The 18367-nt window shown below is 34.3% G+C and overlaps 1 protein-coding gene across 3 annotated transcripts in view; it reads left to right on the top strand.

Annotated features, from left to right (window-relative positions):
* Positions 1-18367, top strand: part of HPSE2 (heparanase 2 (inactive)) — a gene marked incomplete at both ends in the record, with an annotated part of 666883 nt that overhangs the window by 409392 nt on the left and 239124 nt on the right. For all 3 annotated transcript variants that reach the window (XM_080694401.1, XM_080694400.1, XM_080694399.1), the window contains one exon: positions 6863-7034. In XM_080694401.1, coding sequence (XP_080550527.1) covers positions 6863-7034 — 172 coding nt within the window. The remainder of the gene's footprint in view (positions 1-6862; positions 7035-18367) is intronic.

The following is an 18367-nucleotide window of genomic DNA, read 5'->3' as shown; positions in this document are numbered from 1 at the left end:
AGGCTATACTCCCAGACCTATTTTATACTTTATTTGAAAACAGGGTCTTCACTAAGTTGCTGAGGGCCTCATTCAGTAGCTGAGGCTGGCTTCGAACCTGTGTGATCCTCCTATCTCAGCCTCCCAAGTACTGGGATTACAAGTGTTCGCCACCATGCCAAAGCTAGGTTCTGGTATTTCTTTGTGAAAAGATTTTTAATTAGTAATTAAAATTTATTTTGGTATATGTCTACTAAGACTTTCTATTTCTTTTTTAGTCAGTTTCAATAACTTGTGTGTTTCTTGAAATTTATTCATTTTGTTTAAGTTGTCTAAATTGTTGCCATAAAATTGTTCATAACATTTCCTTATCAATTTAAGGACTATGAAGTTCTTTATGGTATTTCCTCTTTTATTACCAATTCTAATAATCAGCAACTTCTTTTTATTTTCCTTGGTCAGTCTACGTATAGGTGCATCAATCTTGTGTGTTTTCAAAGGACCACTTTTGCTTTTATTGATTTTTTCTCTATTTTTGAATATCATTGATTTCCACTCTAATTTTTATTATTTTTATACTTTTATTGGTATACTGTAATTATATTTCATAGGTTTAAAGTGATACAAAGATACATGCACACAGGGCTTAATGTATTTTCTTCTGCATTTTACCCTACTCCCTTTCCTCCCTTCTCATACATGTTAGTGTGATTGGTAGTGATACCTCCATATATGGACATAACATTATTTACCCTATTTTTTACATCCATTCTCCTTTTCCTTTTCTTTGCCTCCCTTCCACAATCTACTTCCACTATTCTACTGATCTCTTTCATTCATCTGAAGTTCTTTTTGTTATTTTTTCTTTATATTTTACATATGAGAGAAAACATAGAATCCTTGACTTTTTGCAACTCTCTGATATCATTTAATATTATATTCTCTAGTTCCATCCATTTTTTGAAAATGACATAATTTTGTTCTTTATGACTGAGGGAAATTCCATTGTGAATGTATACCATATTTCTTTATCTATTCATTTGTTGACAGACATCTGGGTTCTTTCCATAATTTGGCTATTGTGAATTGTGCTGCTGTAAACATGGACATCCATATCACTATCCTGAGTGTAAATCTTTGGAAAATATTCTAAGTGGCATAACTGTGTCATATGGTGGTTTTATTTCTATTCTGTTGAGGATCCTCCATACTGATCTCCATGGTAGATGTATTAATTTGCAGTCCCAACAATGGTGTATAAGAGTTCCTATTTCCCCACATTTTTGCCAGCATTAGTTATTGCTATTCTAACTGAAGTTAGATGGAATCTTAGTGTATTTTTATTTATTTTCATTTCTCTGATTGCTAATGATGTTGAACTTTTTTCTTGTTACTTTTTTTAATTGACGCATTGTACTCATACATCTTAATGGGGCATGAGATGGTAGAGGCATACATGCATGCATCACTCATTTAGTCCTTCTTCACTTCCCACCCCATTCCCTTCCCCTTGCCCTTTCTAATGTTTGGCTTAGTGATTGGCTTTGATATGTTTGATAATGTTTCATGAACATTGGGGAATTTCTCTCTTCCCCCCTCACATTCCCCTCTGTTAGGTTGCCTTACTTGATCATCTTTGATTTCTCCTTCTTCATCTAGAGTCCCTCCTATGACCCATTTTCTCCCTAGCTTCCACATATTAGGGAGAAGATCTAGTTTTTCATATATTCATTAGAATTTTGTATTTCCTATTTTGAGAAGTGTCTATCCAGTTTAATTGCCTATTCTATTTATTTAATTGTATTAAAGTTTTTGATGTTTTGAGTTTAGTGTTAAATTTTAAAATTTTTCTGGTATGGATTTTCTCACATTCTGTAGGTTCTCTCTTCAGACTCTTGATTATTTCCTTTTCTATACGGAAACTTTTAAACTTTTTTTGCACTGGAGATTGAACTCAGGGGCATTCCACCTCTGAGATGCATCTTAGACCTTAATTTTTTATTTTTAAAATATGGTCTTCATAAATTGCCTGGAGTCTCACTAAATTACTAAAGTTGGACTCAAACTTGTGATCCTCCTTTCTTGGCCTCCCAAGTACTAGGATTATAGACATTACACCATAGCCAACCAAAGCTTCTTAATTTGATGACATCTTATTTATTGATTCTTAGTTTTATTTACTGAGCTTTGGGGGTTTTATTGAAGAAGTCTATGCCAGTGCTTATATGCTGGAGAATTGGTACTATGTTTTTTTTCCTAGCAATTGGAGTTTTTTTTAATCTAATTTTTAGGCCACTGATCATCTTGTGTTGACTTTCATGCCAGGGGAGAGAGAGGTTTTATTTTCATGCTTCTACATATTACTATCCTGTTTCCCCTTTGTAAAAAAAAAATCAACTGGCTGTGAAAGGATTCATCTCTGTATTTTCTATCCAATTTCTTTGGTGTATGTGTGTATTTTTTATCCAACACCATGCTGTTTTTGCTACTGCAGTGTTATAGACTGACTCCCAGAGAAGACCACTCAGTCTTACTTTAAGCCAGATAGGAAGTCTTTATTAGTCAACTATACCAAAGAATGTTTAGTCCTGAGTGCAGCCTGGAGCTATATCTCAGCTCTCCTTTTATACATCAAAATCACAAGCTCAGGAGTAAAGAGTTTAGGTTCTCACAGATATGGACAGTTCCCAACAGTTTCTTTACTGGATGTTCAAGTCAAGCAGAAAGTACAGAAGCCAGGAACAGCATTGTACAGGAGCTCAACAACACATGTCTGTCCCTTCTATTGTCCACCTTTTGGTTATGGATAAGGATAATCAAAGGAAAGTTTCTAACAGCCTTTGTTTCTCTGCAGGTGCAAGCTAAGCAGGAGTTACAGAAGCCAAACAGGCAATTATGTGTGACCAGCAAGGTACCTGGTGACAAACATTAGTTCTCAGGCTGATGAACATTAGTGCCTTGGGGTTGGTCACCTAGGGTAACATCATGGTGTTACTGAAGCTAAGGCCTAGGCACACTTTACCACAATAGCTCTATAGTATAATTTGAAACCAGGTATTATGATACCTCCAACAAATTTGTATACAGATACAGCTTACCTAAATTGAGCCAAGAGTAGATAGAAAACCTAAACACATCAATAAACAGTGAAGAGAGCAAAGCAGCAATAAAAAAAAGCCTTTAAACAAAGAAAAGCATGAGACCAAATGGATTCCTGATAGAATTCTGTAAGACTGCTAAGAAAAACCAAGCCCAGTACTTCTCATATCATTCCATAAAACAGAGATGTAATACTCTCAAACTCAGTCTACAAAACCAGTATCACTTTGATGCCAAAACCAAATCAAGGTACCTTAAGGAAAAAAAAACCCTACAGACCAATATCCTTGATGAACATAGAAACAAAAATTTACAGCAAAATACTAGCAATTCTTATTCAAAACTATGTCAACAAGATTTTTCACCTTGATTAACAAGTTGGTTTAATTCCAGGGAAGCAGGGTTGTTTCAACATACACAAAGCAATAAATCAATTTATCACATAAATACAGCCTAGGACAAAAATCACATGATCACCTCAATAGATGCAGAAATAAAGCATTTGACAAAAGTCAAAACCCATTCATGTTAAAAACACCAAAGAAATTAGGAATAGAATGAATTTACCTCAACATTAAAAAGGCAATATATGTTTCTCTATAATTAGAAATAAGACAAGGATGCCCACTCTTCCTACACCTATTCAAAGTAGTATATGAATTCTAGCCAGAGCAATTAGGTAAAAGAAAGAAATTAAAGGTATACAAATAGGAAAGGAAATGAAATTATCTTTGTTTGCAGATGATATGATGCTATCCTTAGAAGACCTAAAATCTCAACCAGAGGACTTTTAGAGATGATAAACAAATTCAGCAGAGTAGCCAGATACAAAATCAACCTACAGAAATAAAGAGCATTTCTATATACTAATCCTGACTCCACTAAAAAATTCTGAAAACAATTCCATTCACAGGAACCTAAGAAATACTTAGGAGTAAACTTAACCAAGGAAGTAAAGATATCTACAATAAAAATTATATAATCCTAAAATAAAAAACTAAAGGAGACCTTAGAAAATGGAAAGACCTTCCATGTTCTCAGAGAGACAGGACAAATATTATCAAAATAGCCATATTACCAAAAGCAACCTACAGATTCAATGTTATATCTCTCAAAATGCCAAAATCATTCATTACATAGCTAGACAATTTAGTCCTAAAATCTATATGGAAGACTAAGAGAACCATAATAGCCAAAGCAATTCTGAGCAATAACTTTTTTGGTTTCATTACTTATCTTTGCTTTGGGTTTAGTTTTCTCTTTCTCCTTTCTTAAGGTAGGAGGTTAGGTTGATGATTTGAGATCTTTTTCATTTCAAATATATAAGTGTAAGGATATAAAATTTTTGGATCATTGTTTCTGCTGCATCTCATATTTTCATTTCACAACACTAAATATTTTTAGTGGATTTCTAAAATTTCTCTAGTTGAATTTTAGTTTGATTTTGTTGTGGTCAGGGTGCATGTTTTTGATTTTTTGGTCATGGTGCATATATGGTGTATGTTTTCAACCCATGAATTTATGAAATTTATGTTATGGCCTAGCATATGATTTACACTGACAGATGTTCTTTATGCCCTGGAAAAGAACCTGTATTCTGCTGATGTCAGGTAGAGTGTTCTATAGATCATCAAGTCAAGTTAGCTGATAGCATTACTCAAGTCTTCTATATTCTCTATTTTTTCTGTCTAGTTGTTTTATACATTATTGGGAATATAGAAGTAAAATATATTTATATTTATTTGTTATTTATTTATTTATTTATTTATTTATTTATCCATGGTACTGGGAATGCAACACAGGGGCATTCTACCTCTGAGCTACACACCCAGACCTATTTCTTATCCTTATTTTTGAAACAGGGTCTCACTAAGTTGCAGAGGGCCTCACTAAGTAGCTTAGGCTATCTGTGAACCACACTCTTCTATCTCAGCCTCCCAAATGCTGGGATTACAAGCATGCACCCCCACGCTCAGCTAAAGTATCCTTGTATTAGTGTTGAATTTTTTTATTTCTCTCTTTAATTTTGTCAGTTTTTCATCATGTATTTTGTTGTTTACATATGATATAATTATTTCATCTTCCTGATAATGCTCTTTTATCATTAGAAAATGTTTTACATTGTTTCTGTTAACATTTTTGTCTGATTTTGTAATAGTTATTCCAGTTCTCTTTATAATTTATGTTTTCATGGTGTGTGTGTATGTGTGTGTGTGTGTGTGTGTGTATTCTTATTTCAACCTATTTGTGGCTTCAAATCTAAAATGTGTCACTTTATTTTGATCTTTTTTATTCACTGATAATTTTTATTTTAATTGCAGTGTTTCCTCAATTTATATTTAATGTAATTGGGGTTGATTTTACATATGCTACCTTGCTATCTCTTTTCCCTTTATCTTATGTTTCTTTTGTACCTGTCTTTCCTTTATTGCCTTTCTTATGTAAAAGAAACATTATCTAAAGAAATATTGACAATTTTCATTTTTGTTTTGTTTTGCTCTTTTCTTAATAGTTTCTTACTATAGTACACTTAAAAGAAATATACAATATGCTTTAAAGAAATATTATTTTCTATAGTGCATATTTATGCATAAATATACTATAGAATATGGGCATATATATTCCTATTTTGTAAGTCAATAACATTATACTCTCCTTTAATTCTTTATTATTCTCTTAGTTCCTTGAGTATTAATGTAAGCAGTTTTGAAGTCTTTGTCTACTAAGTCTCACTCTAAGGCCTCTTGAAAGAACTTTTTTTTTTACTGCTACCCACCTTCATGTATGAGTCAGACTTTCTGTTTCTTTGAATGCATGTCTCATCATTTTTTCTTGTTGAAAATAGCACATTTTAGATAATGTGTTAAAGAGACTGAATTCTTAATCTTCCAGTTAAAAAGTAGTTTATATTGTTTCCTAGCTTCTTTAGTAACTTACTTGGACTAATTATTTAAACTCTGTCTCCCTTTCATCATGTAGCTATTGATATCTCTATAATTAAATGGTTTTAATTATTTTAAAACATATTTAAGGCCAGCCTCCTAGGAGTTGCCTATAAGTCAAGATAGTGCATTCTAAATCCAGGATTCTTCATCAAACAATTAAAGAAATTTTCATCTCTACAACCCTTTCATAGTCAGGAAAGGATGCTTGGATGAGGGAGGCATGTCAGAATATAACTTAATTATGAAGCAATGATTAATCAGAGCTTTGTTTAATTATCTTGAGCAATAAGGTTTCCACCTTTTCAAGAAGGTAGGTTGAGGACACATCAACATTTAGTCAGTTTACTGGTCTGACTGGCATTCTTTCCCGTATATCTACTTATCTGAACTTCCTTCTTCTTAAATTATAAAAGACAACAGTCATTGGATTTAGGGCCCACCCTAATCCAATATGACCTCATCTTAACTGATTGCATCTTTAAGGACCTTATTTTTAAATAGGGTAACATTCTGAGGTTCTGGTAGACATGAATCTGTGTGGGGACACTAATTAGCCCAGTACACCATTCATTATGAAGCATCACCTAAAAATAAGTATGATCTCTTGTGAATTAGGAGATTTTTTGTGAAGGTTCATTTGCAAATAAACCGAATAACAAGATATTACTGCTAACTTGATTTGTTTTTTGGGATAGTTTCTCAACTTAAGATAACTTACACTTTCTGTTTTCATTATTTTATTCATGCTATTAAGAAAAAGGCAGATATCTGTGGACAGGAAAGAGTTGGCAGAGCCTCACTCTTCTCAAAGCTAATTTACATGTCTGTTTTTAATCTAGAGCCAAATAACTATCGGACCATGCATGGCCGGGCTGTGAATGGCAGCCAGTTGGGAAAAGATTATATCCAGCTGAAAAGCTTGCTGCAACCCATCCGGATTTACTCCAGAGCCAGCTTGTATGGCCCTAATATTGGACGTCCCAGGAAGAATGTCATTGCTCTCCTAGATGGGTAGGTTAGATAATTTTGTTGTTCTTATGACATTGTTTATTAAATACAATGAACTAATTTGTATTTTACCTGATTATTTTCAGTCTTAAAATAAAGGAGAGGTTTTTTCCATAGTGCCTTACCCCACTCTAAATCAGAGATTCTTCATCAAACAATCTTTCATGGCCTTGGATGATGGAAAGGAAGGAGGCATATCACAGTCTTTAGGATGAATTAGAAAGGATGCATTGTTTGAAAAATTACATTTAATATAGCATCTTAGCAAGGTGTGGTGACATACACCTGGAAACCTAGTACTTGGAAGGCTGAGACAGGAGTATCACAGGTTCAAGGGCAGCCCCAGCAAGGAGCTTGACTCTCAGCAAACTAGCAATACACTGCTTCAAAACAAAAATTTAAAAAGTCTAAGTGTTCAGCTTGGAGGTAAAATGTCCTGGGGTTCAATCTCTGCGATTTCAAAAATAAAAATTTTAACATATACATATACACATATGTATCTTTTATCATCATTTTATATATAATATTTTTGTGGTATTGGGGATGGAAACCAGGGACATTCTACCTCCGAGCTACACCCTCAGCCCTATTTTTTATCCTTTATTTTGAAACAGGGTCTCACTGAGTTGCAAAGGGCCTAAGTATTAGCTGAGGCTGTCCACAAACATCGATCCTTCTGGCTCAGCCTCTCAAATGCTGGAATTACAAGCATGCCTCACCACGCCCAGCTCATCTCATATTTTTAAAAAGAAAAAATCTTATGTTATTCCAGTATCTCTTACAGAAAGTAAAACTTGACAGAATCTTGGGTAGCAGGGCTGTTTACAAGTTGAGAAACAATAAAAATATTTTAGGTCAAGCATAATTGAACTGATAGATTTATTAGAAAATATTCTGAAGAATTGCTACCTCTTGATTTATTTAATTTTGATAGAATTTGGACAATTTTTTAATCATGGATATGGATTAGACACTTTTTTGAGGTACTGGGGCTTGAACTCAAGGGCATTCTACATTTGAGCTACATCCTCCCAACCCTATTTTTTATTATTTTTATTTTAAAACAGGATCTCACTAAATTGCAAAGGGCCTCACTAAGTAGCTGAGGCTGTCCATGAGCCCATGATCCTCCTGTCTCAGCCTCCCAAGTAATGGAATTAAAAGAGTGTGCCACCATGCCCAGCAGGATTAGACACTATATAATGCATTCTTCCTCATTCTTGGTGGTGGGCTGGGTTCAAACTGGTTACTTGAGATATCCATGCAGTTTGGGGGCAGTAATTCAGAGTTAGAGTGTCATAGGGCAGCAAATTTCCCTTGGTTCTTGTCATCTCAAAAGAAATATTTCATTTGGGAGGCACAGATAGGATAAGCATAAAGGGTTTTATTGAATAACTTCATCAGAAAGGTCACAGAACTGCCTGATCCAGTAGAAAAAGAGAAAATGTATCTGCCACATATTGAGTTCTTATACTGTCCAGAAATACCACTCCTTTCATGTGTAGTCATTTAGACTGGTCACTTCTGGATTCCACAACACAACCTGGCGGTTCTGTGCTAAATTTGCCATGTTGGACTTTTCTGCTGGTATCTAAAATTGCAATGTAAAGACTGCAAGTCTCTGACTACAGCTGAGTGGGGCAACCTCCATCCCTCTTCTCAGGAAGGTTGGCCAGATACTCCTCATCCCATTTCTTTGCCTGTCTTGCTCATCTCTAACTACCTAACAAGAGAAAATACCTGATGCTGGATTTGTTCCCAGTAAAGAGGTAGATATATGATGAATACAAAATCCAAAGTAGAAATGAAACTGGAGCAGGAAAGATAGTGTTATGGTTTGGATTTAAAATGCCCCTTAAGTTCATATGATACTCAATGCAGCCAGTTTCAGCTACAGAGCATGGATGATGGAAGTAGGTCCTTGGAGGGGAGTATTTGTCCCTTCCCCTTTCCATCTTCCCCCCCACTCTGCTTCTAGTTGCTATGGTGAAAGACAGCTTTCTTCTACCACACCATCCTGTTCTTGCTGATTCTTCCTTAAAGCTGGTTAACCATAGACTGAAACCTTAGAAAATAGGAAACAAAAGGGACTTCAGATAAATGAGGAGAGAGGCCAGTAGAATAGTGGAAGGAGATTGGAGGAGGGAGGGAGAGGGGGAAAAGGAGAATAGATGAAGAGAGTAGAATAGTTCAAATAATGCTATGTCCATATATGAACGTATCACTACTAATATTACCAGTATGTACAGGGAGGTGGTGAGGGGGGAATCCAAGGCAAACACGTGAAGTGCTGTATGCAGGTATATTTGTACCACCTTGAACCTCACTATGATGCATAATTATAATGCAGTTATAAAAGTATTAAAAAAGAAAAGGGAGTTTTTAATAAGTAGAGTGCTACTAGGAGGTCAAGATAGAAAAGTCCCTTTGAGTTTAGCAGCAAGTAGGTTTTTGGTGACTGTGAGAATAAGTTTAGGGCAGTGCTGGGAACTAAAGTTGGATAGCAGCAGTTTCAACATGAGAGGGGGGTAGGAAATTTGCAACAATAATGTGACAACAACTCTTAGGAGAATATTTACTGTGATGAAAAACAGAAAATTAAAAGGAGAGAGATATGTGGTCAGTGAAGAGGATGGCATTTTTCCTCTTATTTAATGTATGAGACTGAATAGGTTTGTAGGTTAAGGTGCTAAATTCAAGAGAAGAGCTAGATGATAGGAGAGAAGGAGGATATTCCCAAAGTGAGAAGTCATTTAAAGTTTGAAGAAATTATACCCAGAAGCACTTGCCTTATTAAGTTGAGAGCAATCCCTCCAGCAAAGAAAAAAAGGTAGGAAGCAAATACTTCTCTATGTAAGACGTTTTTCAAATCTTACTTGGGAGAAGCCTTTATCCACTACATTAAGAATAGTTAGGACATCTTGTTTGTGTACATGGTACAAATGTATCAGTGAAGATGTTGGTTTATTATGAATAACTTGTAAAACTAGAACACAATAATAAGCAAAATGAAAGAAATGGGCATATGACTGGGGTGCTATGGTGGCAAAGGCTGGGCTTTACTTCTTCTATATCCAAAAACTAAAACAGGACTCAAAAGACTACAGAAAATCTTTTAGAGCAAGGAAAGATATTGAACATTTTTATATGCCAGAAAATTGAGATTTATTTTCCCTTAATGTATATGTCCTAAATATACAGTGAAATATAACCAGAAACACATAAACATCCCCCAGAAACTTTAACTAACCATAACAAAAAATGTCAGCACTCTAAATTACCAGCTCTGTAGTCTTTTCCAATACTCCTAGTTATACAGATATAATTTTACATAGTTGTGATCATTGTATATGCATCATTTTGAGTTCTGCATTCTTTACTCATTGCTTCATATGACCATTTTCATATTCTTACATAATTCTCATATTTTTCATTCTTAATAGCAATAAAATATTCCATTGCATTAATGTAACAAAGTCTGCCTAAGCATTCCCTTGCTGTTGGGCATTTGAGCTGTTTCCAGTTTTTGCCTATAATATATAGCTCAGATATAAACATCTTTATACAAATATATTTTTATTTCTTTTGACTTATATCTTTGGGCTGTATTCCAAAAAGTTGAGTTTCTGGGTCAAAAAATATATGATAATTTTTATAATTCTTATATTTGCTGCCAAATTTCTTTTCATAATAATTTCACCAGGTTGAAGGGCAACAATGCATTAGTGTCTTTTTCTCCAAAATCCCATAGCAATGAGCATTTTCATTTTTACTAATTTTTTCTTTTTTAATTGATGTAATATTGTGCTATATGATTGTTTATATCTGAATTCTGTTAACACTGAAATGACAATGAAATGAAGAAATGAACATTTTCCAAATCTTTATATTTGTTCCTCATATCCCAAGTTTTGCTAATAGCAGGATAATGGTTTTTCCTGAAGTCTAGACCATGAAGCTATTTTAGATTCAACCCTCTCCTTTGTTCACATACTCAATTAGTTATTAAGTACTTTATTTGACTCCTTAATATCACTCATATCTCATCTTCTTTTAGTTTTATTCTAAATCTTGTTTTTTCTTCTTAAATTATTTCTCTGTATCTAGTTTCAGACTCTAATAATTTATCCATATAGATTTCCAAATACTTTTTTTTTAATGCAACATCTGGTCAAGTCAATCTTGCCTGAAATCAAAACTCTTTCAGATGCACTCCTGGCCTTCAAGTTCTCTGCCTGCCTTACTTCGTATCTAAAAAGCAGCTATGTCCCCTTCTATTAAATCAGCCTGCCTTCTAGCTGAATCAAAGTGTATCTGAATTTTGGAAGATGATTACTCTTTTTTTACCTTTGTAAATTTTTATTTTGTGTTCTTAGTTGTGAATACCACCCTCTCCTGCTATTTTTCCTCCTTCCCTAGATCTTCTCTGACATCTTCAAGTTTCCTCTGGTCTTGTATGTCACTTTGTTCAGTTTTATGCTATAGCATTCATCAAATTGATGACAACTTATTTGTCTGCATATTTGTCTCCATTAATAGATTATGGATTAGGATCATGACCCTCTCTATTTTATTCATTCTGTATCCTTAGAACATAAAAATACAACAGGTAGCTTATAAATGCTTATTGAATGAATAATATTTGTCTTATTTGACAACTGGCTCTAAGTTTAACATGAAAGTATGAATAATTGTGATTGTGAATCATTATAAGTCATTAGATACCGATTTAAGTAAGTTATACTGATTTTTATAAATCACAATGATTAAAGTTAGTTTTATAGATCCAAGATAATCTTTAAGCTTTTTAGCTTAGGTACAGCACCATCTTCTCAGTTAAGATATGAATTCCATTAGAAACAGAGTTAGAATATTTATGATTGTGTTTTCAAAGAGTAGCATATTGCCTAGAAATGGAAGTGCTTATTAAAAGACTTGTTTTTTTTTTCATTTTCTCATTCAAGAAATGGCTATTTCTATTTCTAGCCATTGATTTTTGTCTAACACATGAAAAATGTTGCTTATGGGCATATTAGTTTCTTGTGTTTTTTTATATTTTTATATATCATCTATGTAATGACAACTTTACTATACTTTGTTATTTTTATTTTGTTTTGTATTTTTGTGATACTGAGTATTGAACCCAAGGCCTTATGCATGCTACAGAAATGCTCTACCACTGAGCTACATCCTCAAGCCCTTTTGATTTTTGTTTGTTTGTTTGTTTTATTTTGAGACAGGGCTTCGCTGATTTACCCAGGCTGGCCTAAAACTTGGGATCCTTCAGCCTCAGCCTTCCATGTCACTGAGATTATAGGCAAGTGCCACTGAGGTAAAAGGAAAGATGTAAGGATAGGTAGAAAGGAGACGTGAGGGACAAAATAAAAGTGTCCATGATTAAAAGTCTACAATCAAAGTGCACTTTTACATACTCTGATCAAATAGCACAATTAGATAAATTATTAGACTTTATTTATAGATCACCTGATGACTTCAACTGTGTGTTATACCTTGATCAAGCCCTTAATGTTACACCAATGAAATATCCCAATAGGAAAATTATTAGAAATTTTTCATTAAGAACAAGTACAAAAACAATTTCTATTTGGTAATAAAAGACTTTAACACCAAGGAAACCTAAAGGTTTTCTCTCAGATCATGCCCCTGTACTATAAAATTTACATGTATAATATGTCTAGCTAAGATTTATCTATTATATTTTCCTTCAATGTTCATACTCTACCCTATTTCTAAGAGTATATATTTCTTTCCTTCTCTCAAAAAAATTAATCTGTGCCTCACTGTGACCCATCCTGAAATTGCTTTTAGTGAGGCCTAAAGGAACCTCATGGCCTGAATCAAGTTCCATTTCCCCTTTGGAGATCTTCTAAAGACACCATCCTGGTGACACCAGATTCTACAATTTATTGCTTTGCTTTTTACTTTGAAAAATGTTTTTATTATTTCAGAAGGTTATGTTAATTGTTCTTGCCTTGTGTTGATCAACAAGACCTGCCCACAAAATGGGCATCCCAGTCAAAAGACTTAGCTTAAAAAAAACCTGTAAAGAAAAGGCTACACCAGTGACCTACAAATATATTCATTGTCCCCACTTTTACAATACAAATAGAAAACCAAAGATCACAGACATAAGAAATAGTAGCATTTAAGAAAATTAAACTAACATATATAAATTAAACTGTTGGTTTGAGAATAATTATAATTTTATTTCAGTATGTCAAAAATAAAAATCTATACTTAGTATCTGATAAAGATTTAATAAGCCTGGTGGTGCACACTTGTAATCCCACCATTTGGGAAGCAGAGACTAGAGGATCATGGTTCGTGGATAGCCTCAGCTACTTAGCGAGGCCCTTTGCAACTCAGTGAGACCCTGTTTCAAAAAATAAAAAACTGAAAAATAGGGCTGGGGGTGTATCTTGGAGGTACAATGCCCCTGGGTTCCATTCCCAGTACCACACACAAAAAAATATGTAATAAGAGGCAGATATTGTGGCACACACTTCATACACTTCTAATCACAGTACTTGGGAGGCTGAGAAAGAAGGATCATGGGTTTGAGGCCAATTCAACAAGTTAGTGAAACCTCCAAAAACTTTGCATAATTTTATTTCAAAATAAAAAAGGATTGAGCCAGGCATGGTGGCACATACTTGTAATCCCAACGCTTGGGAGGCTGAGACAGGAGGATTGCATAGGTTCGAATTTAGCCTCAGCTCCTTAGTGAGGCTCTCAGCAACTTAGTGAGACCCTGTTTCCAAATAAAGCATAAAACAAGTCTGGGAATATAGCCTGGAGGTAGAAAAGCCCCTGGGTTCCACCCCTAGTAGCAAAAAAAAAAAAAAAAAAAAAAAAAGGATTGAAAGTTTATCTCAGAGTTAAAATACCCCTGAGTTCAATCTGTAGTACCAAAAATAGATTGTAATAAAATACTGCATTTATAAAGGACAACCACATTTTTATGAGACAAGGTACAATCAGAACAAAAAGATTTTTTTACACTAAATATATACTTACTGAAATTAAGTTTATTAAAGTTAGGCAGTGCTTTCTTAGATACAACACTCTCTTAGTATATTTTGTGCTGCTATAACAGAAAACCTGAAACCAGGTAACATATTTCTTTACAGTTCTGGAGGCTGGGAATATCAAGATACTGGAACCTAGCAAGGGCATTCTTTTTGTATCATCTTTTGATATAAAAACAAATAATGAACTCTTCCTGTTGGACCTGATGGCCCCCAGGAAGTGAGCACCCCTCCGGAATCACTCACAGGCAGAAGTTGATGCAATCAGGAAGAGGTTTATTTTATCCAGTGCTGGGGTTGCCTCGCAAGCCAAGGAATCGTCCCCTAGTAACAGAAGCTTGCAGCTTTTATACTCTTAAAACATAAAAGTACAGTTAACATTAAGCATTAGGTGTCTCATTTTCATTGGTTTTTACTTCTGACCTTTACTAGGATTGGGTAGTTTATCAGGTATTATTCTTTTTGGCACTCAGCAACAGTTGCAGCTAGCAACAGTTTTTGCGGTGAGCCAGTTCCTGGAACACAGGGAAGTAAAGTCCCAGCAACGGAAAGTACCAGTACCTGTAAACAGGGACACTGGGGTGGAAAGTCCCAAATGCCGGGGCAGTTGGGGTGCTGGGGTCTTACATTCCTTTTATAAGAAACCCATGCTCATAATGAGTCCACTCCCTCAAATAAAAGCAGTTTAATCCATTCACTTCTTATAGATTCTACCTACCAACAATATTGCATTAACAGTTAAGTTTCTAACATATGCTTTGGTGGTGGTGAGGACATTTCATGGCAAACACTAAAGGCATATGTGACAAAAATTGATAATCTAGACTTTATTAAAATTAAGAACTTTTGTACATCAAACAATATTAAGAATTTTTATCTTCAATATGATGAAAGGCCTCAAAGAAAGTGTAATCTCTTCAGAGGAATAATTTCAGAGAATTATCCATACATAGAAAAAGTCTTGGACATTCATGTACAGGAGAAATAAAGAACTCTGTTAAGACAAGATCAAAGAAGGATCTCTGCATGCCATGTAATAACCAAGATGACTAACATAGAGGCCAAGGAAATAAAGAAGTAAATTGAGACTTTAAGAAAGAACTAGAAAGAGGCTTTGAATAAAATGAAGAAGTCAACAAACGAATTGAATACTGCAATAGAAAACAACTCTGGCAGGCTAGACCACATGGTAAACAAGGTATCACTCATGGAAGACAGTTTATTCAAAACTAAATGCACATTCAACAGCATACAGAAGGCATATGACAACACAATCTAAACATCCAACTCTTATGGGACAATACAAAATGCCCCAAAATTAAGAATGAAAAGCATTGCCGGGTGTGGTGGTGCACACTTGTAATCCCTGTGCTTTGGAGGCGGAGACAGGAGGATCACGCTGGTTCAGAGCCAGCCTTGCTGGCTTAAGAGACCCTGTTTCCAAATTTAAAAATATAAAATAGTTCTAGGAGTGTAGCCTGGAGGTAGAAGGGCTTCCAGAAACCCTGGCACCACACACACACACACACACACACACACACACACACACACACACACAAAGAATGAAAAGCATTGAAGAAGGAATAGAAGCACAAACCAAAGGTATCTGTAATCTCTTCAGAGAAATAATTTCAGAGAATTATCCACACATAGATAAAGTCTTGGACATTCATGTACAGGAGACATACAGAACTCTGTTAAGACAAGATCAAAGAAGGATCTCTGCATGCCATGTAATAACCAAGATGACTTACATAGAGGCCAAGGAAAACTATCTTAAAAGCAGTGAAAACAAAAGAATGGGTGACATTCATGGGCAAAACAATAAAAATCACTCTAGACTTCACAACCAAAGTCATGAATGCCAGGACAGACTGGCAAGAAGTACTCCAGACCCTAGAGGAAAACAAGTTCCAAACAAGACTGCTATATTCATCAAATATATTATTCAAAATTGATAGAGAAATTTAAAAATTTACAAGATAAGCAGAAAAATATATGACTACCAAGCCAGCACTAGAGAAAATACTTACAGAAATAAAACATAAAGAAGAAAAAAGAAGCAAATTCCGGAACCAAAGGAAAGACAAATTTCACTAGGTGGGTAATTAAGCAAAGGAGAAATAACATTACATCAAATAGATTATAGAACACAAAATTACAGGAAACAAATATTTCAGTAATAAAACCAGACACTAAATTCCCTAATTAAAAGACATAGACTAGCAATGTGGATTAAATAAAAAACATAATAAAATGATATGCTGCTTGCAAGAAACTCACCTTATAGTCAAGATATCCACCAGCTAAAGATGAGAGGATGGAAAAGATAAAACACAAATGTAGACTGAAAACAAGCAGAGGTAGCAATGGTGATACCTAATAAAACAGACTTTAAGCTATAACACATAAGAACAGACATCAGGGCACTTCTTATTGAGAAAGGGGACAGTCCAGCAAGAAGATATAATGATAGAAAACATTTACACACCAAAAGAGGGTGTACCCAAATTTGTAAAACTCTTCAGGACATCAGGCCTCAAATAGACCCAAATACAATAATATTAGGAATCTTCAACACATCCTTCGCACCACTAGATTGATCTTCAAGACAAAAATGAGTAAAGACTCTTCAGACCTAAAAAACACAATCATAAATCAAATGGACCTAATAGACATATACAGAATATTTCAACCAGCAACAGCTGAATACACATTCTTCTCAGCCGCCCATGGAATCTTTTCCAAAATAGACCAAATCCTAGGCCACAGTGCAAGGACCAGCAAATTTAAAAGATGTAATATAATTCCCTACATCTTTTCAGCTCACAAGAGAAGGAAAGTAGAAATCAGAAACAGTAGGACCAAAATAAACTACATAAATACATAGAGATTTAATGATACACACTTGAATGAAGAATGGATCAGAACATAAATAAAGGGAAAATTACAAAAATTTCTGAAATTAAACAAAAATAGAGACACAACATGTGAAAATGTATGGGACACTTTGAAGGTGGTGTTGAGTAAAATTTTTAGCACTGAGTGCCTACACAAGAAAAACAGAAAGTCACCAAGTAAGCAATCTACTGAGGCACCTCAAGGACCTAGAAAAACAGGAACAGTCTAGTCCTAAAGCCTGGAGAAGGCAGGAAATAATTAAAATCAGAGCAGAAATAAATAGCATAGACAATAGAAAATATAAAAATAAAAAGCTGGTTCTATGTAAAGATTAACAAGATTGATAAACCCCTAGCCAACCTAACTAAAAGAAAGAGAGAATCAACCAAAATCATTAAAATCAGAAATGAAAAAGGAGACATCAACACAAACATTGGGGAAATTCGGAGAATCATTAAAAACTATTTAGAAAATGTATATCCCAATAAACTGGAAAACTGAAGAAGTTGACAGATTTCTAAACACATGCAACCTACCTAAAATGAACAAAGAGGATATAGAAAAACTAAACTGACCAATGTCAAGCAAATAAATAAAAACTGCAATAAAAAGTTCTTCCATCAAAGAAAAGCCTAGGTTCAGATGGGTTTCTACCTGAATTCTACAGAACTTTTATAGAAGAACTAAACCCAATACTTCACAAGTTATTTTGTGAAATAGAAAGAGAGGGAGTTCTTTCAAAGCCTTCTATGAAACTAGTATCACATTAATAACAAAACCAAATAAAGATAACTCAAGAAAAGAAAATTATAGACAATATCATTTATGAACATAAATGCAAAAATTCTAAACAAAATACTAGCCATGTGCATTCAAAACTACATCAAGAAAACTATACACTATGACCAAGTTGGTTTCATTTCAGGAAAAGAAGACTGATTCAACATATGCAAATCAATACATGTTATTCATCACATAAATAGAACTAATAACAAAAATCACATGATCATACCAATACACACTGAAAATCATTTGACAAAATCCAATACACACTGAAAATCATTTGACAAAATCCAACATCCATTCATGTTAAAAACATTGCAGAACATTGGAGTAAAAGGAATGTATCTTAACATTATTAAGGCAATATTCAATAAACCCAAAGCCAACATCCTATTGAATGGGGAAAAACTGCAGGAATTCCCTCTAAAATCAGGAACAAGACAAGGATTCCTAATATAACCACTCTTTTTCTATATAGTTCTTGAGACTCTTGCCAGAGCAATAAGACAAGAGAAGGATATTAAAAGAATTAAATTAGGAAAAGAAGAATTGAAATTATCTTTGTTTGCAGATGACATGATCCTATGTCTAGAAGTCCCAAAA

The sequence above is a fragment of the Muscardinus avellanarius genome (genome assembly GCF_963383645.1).
Source record: "Muscardinus avellanarius genome assembly, chromosome: 4".
NCBI lineage: Eukaryota > Metazoa > Chordata > Mammalia > Rodentia > Gliridae > Muscardinus > Muscardinus avellanarius.
This window is presented reverse-complemented; position numbering and strand designations above follow the sequence as displayed.